At 39.5% G+C, this 11,228-nt stretch overlaps 1 protein-coding gene across 2 annotated transcripts; it reads right to left on the minus strand.

The window, feature by feature from the left end:
* Positions 1-512: 512 nt before the first annotated feature.
* Positions 513-11,019, minus strand: LOC117536058. Of its 2 annotated transcripts, XM_034200792.1 has the most exons (3): positions 10,959-11,019; positions 1,049-2,299; positions 513-893 (listed from the first exon to the last, which is right to left on the minus strand). In XM_034200792.1, the coding sequence occupies exons 2-3, from the start codon at positions 1,482-1,484 to the stop codon at positions 616-618; spliced, it is 714 nt and encodes a 237-aa protein (XP_034056683.1). In that variant the 5' UTR covers positions 1,485-2,299; positions 10,959-11,019; the 3' UTR covers positions 513-615. The 2 variants fall into 2 exon arrangements, with proteins under 2 accessions (XP_034056683.1, XP_034056682.1); XM_034200791.1 differs by lacking the exon at positions 10,959-11,019 and having other exon boundaries at positions 1,049-3,680.
* Between the last annotated feature and the right edge of the window lie 209 nt (positions 11,020-11,228).

Raw genomic sequence — 11,228 nt, forward strand, 5'->3', positions numbered from 1 at the left:
CCTGAGAGAGCGCGCCCTTCAACGGGAATTTGAGGCAGGGAGAGTGAACGGTCTTCTTCTCGGAGACAGTGGATACCCTCTGAAGCGCTGGCTAATGACACCTGTCATCGCAGAGAGAACTGCACAAGAGCGCCACTATAACGACAAGCATACACAAACGAGGAACATTGTAGAGCGCTGCATTGGAGTGCTCAAACGTAGGTTAGTAAGTCATTTTTATAATATATAAAAGGCCAGCCTTTTAATGTAGATATAGGCTAAATTGTGTCTGCGTGATCCTTTCTGCCACTGCGGTGCTGCACAACATCTGTGTGAAAAAGAGAATCCTCCTTCAAGGAGAATTGGCACTGGAGGCAGATGAGAACCCTGTGGCTCCTGCTGGCATCCGTGAAGATATCGGTGGACGACTTACCCGCAATCATATAATAAACAACCTATAGACCTATATATTTGTAAAATGAACGCTGTTTTTTTGCAATTGCATTTCAATAAGCTCCCTTTGTGACCACATATTTTCATTAGGCCTATTTTATTCAAAGAACACAAGAACATTAAATAACAACATTTTGGAGAACTATTAACATGAAATTGAGATAAAAAACAAGTACAACATGATTACAGAACGGTGAACACATCGTCTTCTTCAGTGATTAGTAGCTGATTCTTAAGAATTATTATTTGGAGTCTCAATTTCTCCATCTCAATTTCTTCGTGTTCCACTCTCAATTTTACGGTCTCCACCTCCACATGAACGATTTCTTTCTCCGTCAGTTCCCGCTGTAGCTCTGACAAATCCCTCTTTCTCTTTCGGGGTGTGGCCATTTGGGATTCCCCTTGAGTCATCGCTGACGCTGTGGGTGTGGGACTTCCCTCTTCTCTGCGGTCCTCTGAGTCTGTAAAATGGCAAGTTACTGTCAGTTACTGTCAGTTATTGTCAGTTGATATCAATTGCCGTGATTGCTAATTGTTATCTTGCTAGCCGTGATGTCTCACGGGGGTAATATGTATATAGATAATGTAGGGTGATGTTACTCTATTAATGACTTACCACTAGTGACAGCTGACACGTCTGCGTCAACCTCTTCAAATGTTAAGGTTGAGGGCTCTGAGCTGTCGATCCCATTCAACCCGGTGAAAGTGGGGGAATCCTCTCCAAAAATAGAAATAATGATTTTGCTGTATGGAGAGGTTTTTGGAGCAGGGCCTCCGCCGGTCGGAGGGTTTTTGAGAACCGATGCATCCTTTTTGGCTCTGGATAGTAGGTCCTTCCACTTTTTCCTACACTCTTCCACCGTCCGTATCCCTCCATCACCCAAGTAATTTATCTCACCAGTGATTGACTTCCAGGCTGCGAGTTTGTGTTTGTTTGTCATGGTATTATTACATTTGGCAGTTAGCGAGTTTTTATGCTCCGCATATATTTCAATTAATGTTCTAATCTCTCTATCAGTAAAATAGTTTTTTCTCTTCTTTCCGTTATCCATATTCGTTATTCAATTCTTAGCTTGCTCTGAATGGAGGAGTTCGAGTGTTAAATTATATAGACGTGTGTTGCTTGGCAACAATTACTGTTTCGTGTGTATTCACGTGGACGCGCATCTTAAGACCAGGCGCAGCTACGCCCGAGACTAGTCAGGCTTGGTGCACTCGGTGTAAATTCGAATCACTAAGTCGGACGTAGCTAAGCCCGACGTTAGAGTTAAGCCCTACTTTTTTACACCCAGCTGGGAGATGGGTCTGGATGCAGACCGCAGGCAGGGGGTGGTTCCTATAAAGGGAGGATCCTATAGGGGGCGTTTCCTAAAGGGTTATGAGCCACGTGTTTACTTGAGAGTTCCTAGTCACGTCTGTTCTGTCTGTTAATAATAATAATTTATTTGTTGTCGAGAGGGTAATGGCGTAGCTCGTTTTAATCATACTTATGTTTAAGTCCTGCATCCTCCACAACTGCTGCATATGTTTTCCTATAAACAGACCAATGCTTAAGTTATGGAACGCTGCGGGGAAAAGGAGTTACGCCTTCCTAACCAGCTCTCTCCTTCAGCTGTCATCGGACACAATGGGCTGAAGTCTTTATACTTGAGTAATTTGTGCATACAAATATTGTGTTTCAAGGCTTTACATGTTATACAAAATAAACTGTTATACTTCTCTCATATATGTGTCCTTTTTTCAACAGTGCTAACTGCTCTTTGTAGAGCCCAGGATGCTGATGAAAATATGGTCCGATTCTATTACACTGTTGAAAGATTCAGAAAACTGTCTTGCCTGCCACATTTTGAAGGGACACATCATCCGCCTAGACAAGTACACAAAAACAGATACAGGTCAAGCTGTTCACTTAAACATTTGTACCGGGCAGATATGTAACTGTGCTAAAGGACAGACTATTACTACTTTAACACAGAATAACAGACAACAGGAGTCAAAGAATAGGCAAACATTTTGCACTGTCATACACAGGAGCGTACCTACAGTCAGCCCTATGTTCCCTCAAAACTATCTTTACCCCTAGCCCCAAGCCTAACCCTAATTAACCCCATAAGGGACACTGTTCTGTGTCTCTTGTTTTAACACATTGGAGGCCAGTCTAAGTGAGTGATTGTAATATGCGTGTATGTGTTTTAGTCCTACACCATGGGTTCTGAAATCTTCCTTAAAACACTTCCTATTCAGAGTAAACTCTGGTCCTTCTGTATAACTGTATAGCCGATTCTAAAAACGCCTTGAATCCTACTACCGCTGAATCCCACATCAACTGCTTCATTTATGAGCATCAATGAGTTCCTAGAACAATAATTATAGTGTTATAAGCTGATTATAATACATTATAAGTATGATGCATAGCCAGTATTACCGCTTCATTTATTATGCTCTAATTCTTCTTTGAATAAGATGAAGGTTTAAGGGGAATTTGTGTTATGCAATTATCTTATGTGTGTTGATGTAACTTCCTTTCATATATGCGTTGATGAAAAACACAGCTTTTCTCTCCTCATAAACAATATGTATGTATTAAAGCCATGTGGTGTACGGTACAGTATTTTCCCTTATGTATAGGCTCAACTTATCCAAAGCCAAGTTATTCATCTTACCCCTAGACGATTTGGTCTGGAAAGAGGCATACAATTGAAAAAGATCAGTTATCACTGGAGATTATGAGACAGGGTTTAAAATGCTATATATTTTTATCTCACAGAGAAGCACTTCATTATGGTTGGTTGAAGCGTATTATGGATCAATCACCCAACATCAGGGGACTGGAAGCTATTGCCTAAACTATTTCTCAATTGATTCGGAAAGACCTTGATTTGAACAGGGATTCCTTCTTTCTATCAATGTGTCATTCAAAGATGGGCTAGCTGGCAGAAAGCAGGGGGTGGAACACTAAAGGAGCCGTACAGGAGATGAGGTTGGAAACCAGACCATTTGGGGATCTAAGTATATAACGGATCTTAGAGGAAATTCATTAATGTATCAACATTGGATTGACTCAGGTATAATTTGCATTAAAGATATGCCATAAGCTTCAGGATAAAAGGAATTGGGTAAGTGCAGAGCCCTAGAGAGATAAGAGTTACGACACTCCCATAGACCTCCGTTGTAAAAAATGGCGGCGCCTACTTCCGGGGTATGGACATTGAAATAGTTCAAAATATTGTCATTTGGGCGTTGGACCTCATTCACTTACATTACGGCGCGTCGATTAGTTCCAGAGGTAAGTTGCTGAAATATCGAACTCTTTTGAATTGTCAACTGTCTATATTGTATCAGAGGCCCTTTATGATGCTTATACTGGTCTTCATTTGTATATGCACAGCGTAATTATCTATATTTGATCTTGGTTGTTACAACCAATTTAGCTAGCATTGCCTGCTAGTTAGCTAGCGCGACTTCGTCAGCTTTGAAGGTAAGATTTCAGTAATGAATCGCTAGCAGCTTATATATCAATGATGCTGGGTAACTAACAAGCAGGATTTAGATTGATTATGTGTTTTTATTGTTATTTTGGTTTTTATCCGCTGAACCTGACCGTGTCAGCCATCCTTAGTCGGCTTTTTCTGTATGATATGACTTAACTGCTAGCACCAGTAGAAATGAGGTGGCGTTTGTGATAAATATTTCATTTAATATTTCATTGAATTTTGGGATATACTAACATTTAATTATGTGACATGTTGACTGTACTCATCTGTACTGTACAACTAGCCTAGCGCTACTCATGCTTGATGGCATGCTAGGATAGATTCCTTTGTATTGTAATATACACACTAGTTTACTGATTGTTCTTCAAAGGTATTATTCAGTCTTAAACAAATAATAGCCTACTGAATAGGCTACTCTACAGCAGTGAATGAAGGATGAGCCTAAAACATGGTCATGCATCCAAAATGTTTATTTTTAACAAAATAAACACTTTAAAAAAAATAATTAGCACTTTTTTTTTTCACCCACAGTGACAGCGCGCAGAGCATATTGGAACTCTACAGGTGTTGGGACAGAGTTCCTCAGACGAATGGACGGAAATGTGTTTTCCAGGCAGTCTTGAGTGAAGCGGCTTGTGAGAACAAATTTGTGCCCTTGTCTCAACAGGTCATGCTGGACCTCCAGGATTGTTGTTGTGGCCATCACCAGTCCTGTCTGGACTGGTTTCCAGCTGCCCTTGGGACCGATCTTCAGGCCCCGAAACAGATGGATGGAGTCCCGGAGGAAGCTGATGGCCTTATCATACTCCTCCATCTTGAAATGACTTAGGGCAGTAACAGTGTTGCGTGACGACATGAGGTCAAACTTTTTGGTGTCCAATGTTCAGTCACTGTATTGGTAAGCAACAATTTGTTTTGGTCAAAATGTGTTATTCACACTCCTGACTCCAGTTTGATGTGCTGCATTGTCCTCTGAGAGGTCATGGCTTGGAAGGTTTTATATTCTGTAGTGTCTCAACACTAATATGAATTGCTTTATTGTCTCGTCGCTGGATCACCTCCCGCTGGCAAAGTGGCCTCGTTATTGTTGACAAACCTGTTTTTGTTGCTGGTTCAACAGGAGCTTCTGTAAATAGTTTTGTAAATAGTTTGAATATTTATCATAGTAATCATTTTTAGTCTCCCACTCTCTCAATTTAATTTATCATTTATTTGCCCCACCATGTTTTGTTGTCCAAGGGCACTAATTTGGTCTGTGTTGAAGATTGTTTTACACTTTAGATTAATCAAATTGTGTTTTTTGGCTGAATTCATCTTTTTCTGTTGAACCCTAACCCTCTTTGTTCTCCTTCTCATTCATTTTACTTTGTTCTAACACACATCACATCACTTTTTCCATACACTGTTCTTAATACTTGTTCACACATTTGTTCGTCCCTTTTACTTTGTTCTTCCTGTTGTTCTTGTTCAAACACATATATCAATTGTTCATCCACTGTTGTGGTAAAATGATATTCATAGTCTTAACATGATCATGCTACCCATGCTAACATGAACACAAACGTTTCCCTCCAAAAATGTAAAACGTATCTAAGTACAGGCATGAAAACGGGTCAGGGGTGAAAAAGGTGAGAAGGATATTATCCCTCTAGGGGGGTCCGGGGGCATTCTCCTCCGGAAGAACATTTTTGAATATTCCATATTTTAAAGCATCAATCTGATGCATTTTGAGATGCATTTGTTTGCCAACCTGGGGAGAGCTGGAGAAACTTAACTTCAGCCATGAGTCAAAAATATTATGGCCTCCTTACTAAGTATTATCAGGGATGCAAACTCATCAGGTATGGAAAAGGTGACAAGGACCCGAGCCCCTCGACCCCACGGAATATCGGCTTTAAAATGAGGAATAACAGGATTTTAGCAGTCAAAACAACTAAAGCAGCCGTGTTAATAATAACAGAAACGCTAAAGAGTCACATCTAATAGAAATATATAAAAGCATTTATTTTAATTGTGTAGCAGTCAGTTTATAATTTTGGCAGCAATGTTGAGCATTTTGAAAATCTATTGTCATGCCTCTGTGCAAGGCTTAGTCTTTCTATCTTTATGGCATCTGGTGTAAAGTAACTACATTCATAAACTCAAGTACTATAGCCTACTTGGGTACAATTTTGAGATACTTGTACTTTATTTAAGTATTTCAATGGTTTGCTACTTTGTTCTTCTTCTCCTCTACAGTTCAGAGGTAAATGGTGTACTTTTACTCCACTACATTTATGTAATACCTTTAGTTACTTTGCAGATGTGGATGAATGATGTGAAATCTAATCAAGTGTTGAATCAGACTTTAGTTAAAACTGTCAATAAAAAGTATGCAATAATGCAATTACAGCTGAAAAAGTACTTGGGTGTGTGTTTTTTTAATATATATATTTACCATTCAATAACGCAATCGCTGCTGTCTGTCTGTCCCATAGAAGAACATGGCAGCGCAACTATACTACGGACGAGACTGCCCTGGCAGTGACAGCAACATAGCCTGCTTGTGCTACCACACTTTCCCCTCAAAATATCGTTAAATAACTAAACTTATAAATAGTGCCAATCCATACAAAGTGTAACCACATCATGTAAATATGAAAGCAATCTTTAAAAAATAACAGCGTTGGTTTAATCTATGACTATTTTGACCATGTTTGTGCTGTTTTTGCCATAGAGAAGCATTGCAACGGAAGTGCGTTTGGAACTATCCCGGCATACATAAACCACGTGACCGGCTGGCGGCGACATCAAAGAGTGTCGTAACTCTTATCTCTCTAGGGCTCTGGGTAAGTGAATTATTCATTATTAGAAAGGCAATCCCTAAAAAATGGCTCCTGCTTCTAAATAATAGAAGCAAAACCCAAAGATTACATTGACAATGTACACATGGCTCTGACAGGATGTCATTGTAAAACAATATACAAGCAGACATCATACTGTACATACAGACATACTGGGAAGCTGTGCTTCATAGTCCTGATCAGTAAAGCAAGCTCACACCCTACATAAGAGAATGGAGACACTTGAGTCCTACTATTGTTGAATCCCAATCAACTAGTTCATTTATGAGCATTAATGAGTTCATATAACTATAATTATACAGTGTTATAAGCTGATTATAATACATTATAAGAATGTTCATAATGCATCAGACATTGGGTGCATAGCAAGTATTAGTGTATTACCGCTTCATTTATTATGCTCTGATTCTTCCTTTGAATAAGATTACATTGACAATGTACACATGGTTCTGACAGGATGTCATTGTAAAACAATATAAGCAGACATCATACATACAGACGTACTGGGAAGCTGTGGTTGACAAACAGCAAGTCAAATAATGTATGGCAGCTACAGACAATTTCTCCAGAGGGTCAATTGCCAGAATTCAATTTTCAAATATTACATGACATTCTTCCAAATATGTAAAACCTGTACAAATGGAAGCTTGTCCCTACTGCTCTATGTGCTGTTTGTTTGGTCACAGAGGAGACAGACCATTATGTGTGTTTCATGTCGATGCTTGGGCAACTCAAGTTGCTGCCCTTATCTTGTCTCTGTTCAAAGTGGAATTTACACAGAAATAGCCAAATATCATTCTGGGTCTTAACACACCCCATAGTGAAATATATAGCCTAGTGTAAACCTTATACTAATAATAGCAAAATTGTCCATCTACAAAACTTGGATGATATTCAAAGATGACCAACAAAAGTTGTAGAAGGCAGACAGTGTGTTTTTCTTTCTGAGTTCATGTTAAATATCAAAATTGATCTTTTGGTTGATGAAGTCAGAGATAATGAAATCTGGGCACATATTTTGTGGTTGCTGAATTAGAACACCAGTGTGAGAAAACGTTTTTAGAGAGTACTTGTCCATGGACAAGTGAGTTTGGCAATTTACTTGTCCGAATACATTTTTCACTTGTCCAGAATGGACAAAAATTGGGGCCACTGGAATCTTCTTCTTAGTCATCGTATTTTACATTTTCCCACGGTTTTTACTGCATCACACATAGGGTTGGGTATCGTTTGGATTTTAACGATTCCGGTTCTGCTTTTCGATTCCGGTTATTCTCGGTTCTCGATTCCGGTTCTTTGAGAGGGTCAAAATAAGTCAAACTGGGAGAAAAATATATTTATGAAAACATTAAGTCAAATCTGTATTCCTATTTACAAATCACTTCATACTGTTGAATTTATTACGGTTATTGAATACAAATTATATAAAAATAATCTCTGCATTGTTTAGTTAGTTCTAAGTGGTGCAGTTTGAGAATGTACAATTGGCCCAGTCTCCTCTGATGTTACACTGCAACCTGCCTGTGAGACAGAGTCCAACCACACATGTCCAACACATAGGACATAACCTAATAATAATAATACATTATATTTATAGCCTATAGGCCTAGCACTTTTCTACAACTCAAAGACGCTTGCACGCTTACACATGTCCTGCAATACACATGCTGCAGCTGCCCAGCTAATCACTGTTTGTAAAAGTAAATAAATAGTATTTTCATTTCAATAATGTACTTTCTATACCCTGCTTCATAAACAATACTGACATCCCTGTGCTCCTCCGAGTCTGGGGGTCTGGGGATGTGAGGACAGCGCAAGGACACCGACAGGGAGGTTGCTTTACTTCATAAAGGAAATGGCGGTCCATATTAACAACACAGGAGCTAAAACGCTTAATAACCTTCATTACGTGTTAGAGAAAGAACATAAGAAAGTTTGACAAAGATGAGGCTGTTACACGGGCAGCGGATCTGCTGTGTGTAGAAAGAGAGAGAGAGAGAGACGCTGAGCTGCACCGTGCAGCGATCAGCTGATACAGAGCATAGAGAGAGAGAGAGCTGCAGTCCGCGGGGCTCGGCCTCGCCTCCTGTCCTCACAACTCTCATTAATCCTGGTACCGGACAATTGTTATTTGTTCCTACTCGGAACCGAGTTTTGCTTCCCAACCCTGCCACTGTGCTACACGTCCCGCCCCGCCCCGCCCCGTCTAACTGTATAGAAAGCGTCGAGATGGATTTCCTTAGGAATCGACAAGCAGAACCGAAACTAACATTTCTAAACGAACAATGGCAGACATGGACAATTTGCGAATGAGTTCTGCCTTTTGTAAATGCCGGACAAGTCAATTCAAAGATCTACTTGTCCGATATTGTAAATAACACATCCCGGACGGTGGGACGTGTACTTTTTCGCACACTGAACACCCAATAAAATGTTTATGTTTAATGAAGACTTTCCTCTTTGTATGTACTGTATATATTTTCCTTTGTACAATGTATTGGCATGTACTATATATTTCATGTTTAGTATTTGATGTGTATTGTAATGTTTCAAAAATAATAAATACGTTAATTAATTAATTAATCTTACCACCAGACACAACATGAACAGGACAGTAACTTCAGTATTTTAGGTGTAGAGAAACCTCTACTCATGTTGTTAAATGATATACAGCAATATCTTCCATAAAACGTAGTTGATTGATTTGAATAATAATTACTACCACTGCACAAACAGTAAAAAATGATATGCCTACAATGTATGAGTTTAATGTATCCTATGTTATGATAAACTATCAAATTGACTCTGTATTCATTATGATCTGTCAATAGGTCAATTAATTTGTCTTCTCTGTGGGTTGTATACTCTTCATTCTATATGCAAATTAATTATAATTATTATTTTTCAAAGTTCGTTTATGATTCATTCAAAGCATTAAAATAAATGAGAAACAGAGCGTCATATACCTTAAGAAATACGTGGGGGGCGGGGCTCATAACCCTTTACGAAACGCCCCCTTTTAGGATCCGCCTCCTTGCTGTGGTTTGCATACAGACACTATTGCCAGCTGGTGCACTCCACTCCTAGTGCCCACATGCATGGGTCATATTTAAATCAGTACATTAAATGGTAGGGATGTCCCGATCACCTTTTTTTGCTCCCGATCCGATTCCGATCATTTGATTTTGACAATCTGCCGATACCGATTTTTCCCGATCCGATCTTTACGCAATGAGAAAAAAAAGATAACAGATAACGGCTGGTCATCCAACGCGATGAATTCAGCTATCTTGGCTGTTATTTTTTTGGCCTTTTCACTGTTCTGGGGCAGTTTCTCTTTCCTTTTGAAAGTCTCTGAAAGTGTCGGTTGCTTCAGTGCCGTTACCTGGGTGGCCGCTGTGTACTCGTCCTGTTGTTGTTGGTGTTTGTTTCTCAGGTGGCGTATTAGATTGGTCGTGTTGAACGTAGCTCTGTTCTTTCCACCACGCGGAACCTCCGCATCAGGCTGTTACACTGCCTTCGCTTTCAATTTTATAATACTTCCAAACTCCTGACATTTTCTCTGTCCCGACTCCCGAGTCACCAGCTGAACGTAGCCTCTCGTTAGCTGCTACTATCAGACACTGCGCCCACTCTGTTGCCAGCTTTGAGAGAAATAAGCAGATGAAAACAAACCCAAAAGAAGCAACACATACATGATGTTGTGTCATTTTAAACCAAAACTAAGGCCTCAGGATCACTTTAAGACGTGAACACGGTCATTTTAGTTTTGTAACATTAAAAAAAAACAACATTTTTTTCTCCCGATTCCGATCTTTTGAAAATCACTTGATCGGCTCCGATCCCCGATCACGTGATCGGATCGGGACATCTCTATTAAATGGCATATTATTCAATGTATGTATTTTTATAAATATATTTATTTTGGTAGGTTTGCTCTTCCAAAATACATTGTAATTATTATAATAAAGTACATGTGTCTAATAATACTTACATACTTTTACTTAAATAAGATATGAATGCAGTACTTTAACTTGTAATGGAGTATTTTCACAGTGTGGTGTTTGTACTTTACTTCAGGATCTGCTACCTGCAGCAAGTGCTGATAAAGGGTCTAAAGTGTTATTAATGTGATAATAAAGTGCTACTGAAGAGTGTAAAGTGTTAATGAAGGGTAAAGGGAACAGACCTGCTCTGTGTATCCGAAGCTGAGGCTGTAAAACAGCGTCCAGTAGCTTCTGGAGTCTCTTCTTCTCCTCTTTGGAAAGAAACAGCTCCTCCTCGAGCTCTGCTATTGTTTGTTCAAACAGAGCAAATGTCTCTTCATTAGCAGCAGTGAGTCGCTGCTTCTTCAACGACAGCAGCATTTGGACTTTACTCATGTTTCCTAGATCACCTTTCCCTGCAGACTCCGTTAAACACACCGTTTCTCTCTGCATCAAACTCTCAATCTGACTAG

The sequence above is a fragment of the Gymnodraco acuticeps genome, unplaced genomic scaffold, assembly GCF_902827175.1.
Source record: "Gymnodraco acuticeps unplaced genomic scaffold, fGymAcu1.1, whole genome shotgun sequence".
Classification (NCBI taxonomy): domain Eukaryota; kingdom Metazoa; phylum Chordata; class Actinopteri; order Perciformes; family Bathydraconidae; genus Gymnodraco; species Gymnodraco acuticeps.

Excerpts from the sequence above, each read along its gene's own strand:
- LOC117536058 (XM_034200792.1), bottom strand. The coding sequence starts at position 1,484 with ATGGATAACGGAAAGAAGAGAAAAAACTATTTTACTGATAGAGAGATT. Across the intron at positions 894-1,048 it reads CGTGTCAGCTGTCACTAGTG|ACTCAGAGGACCGCAGAGAA; the intron begins GTAAGTCATTAA and ends GCCATTTTACAG.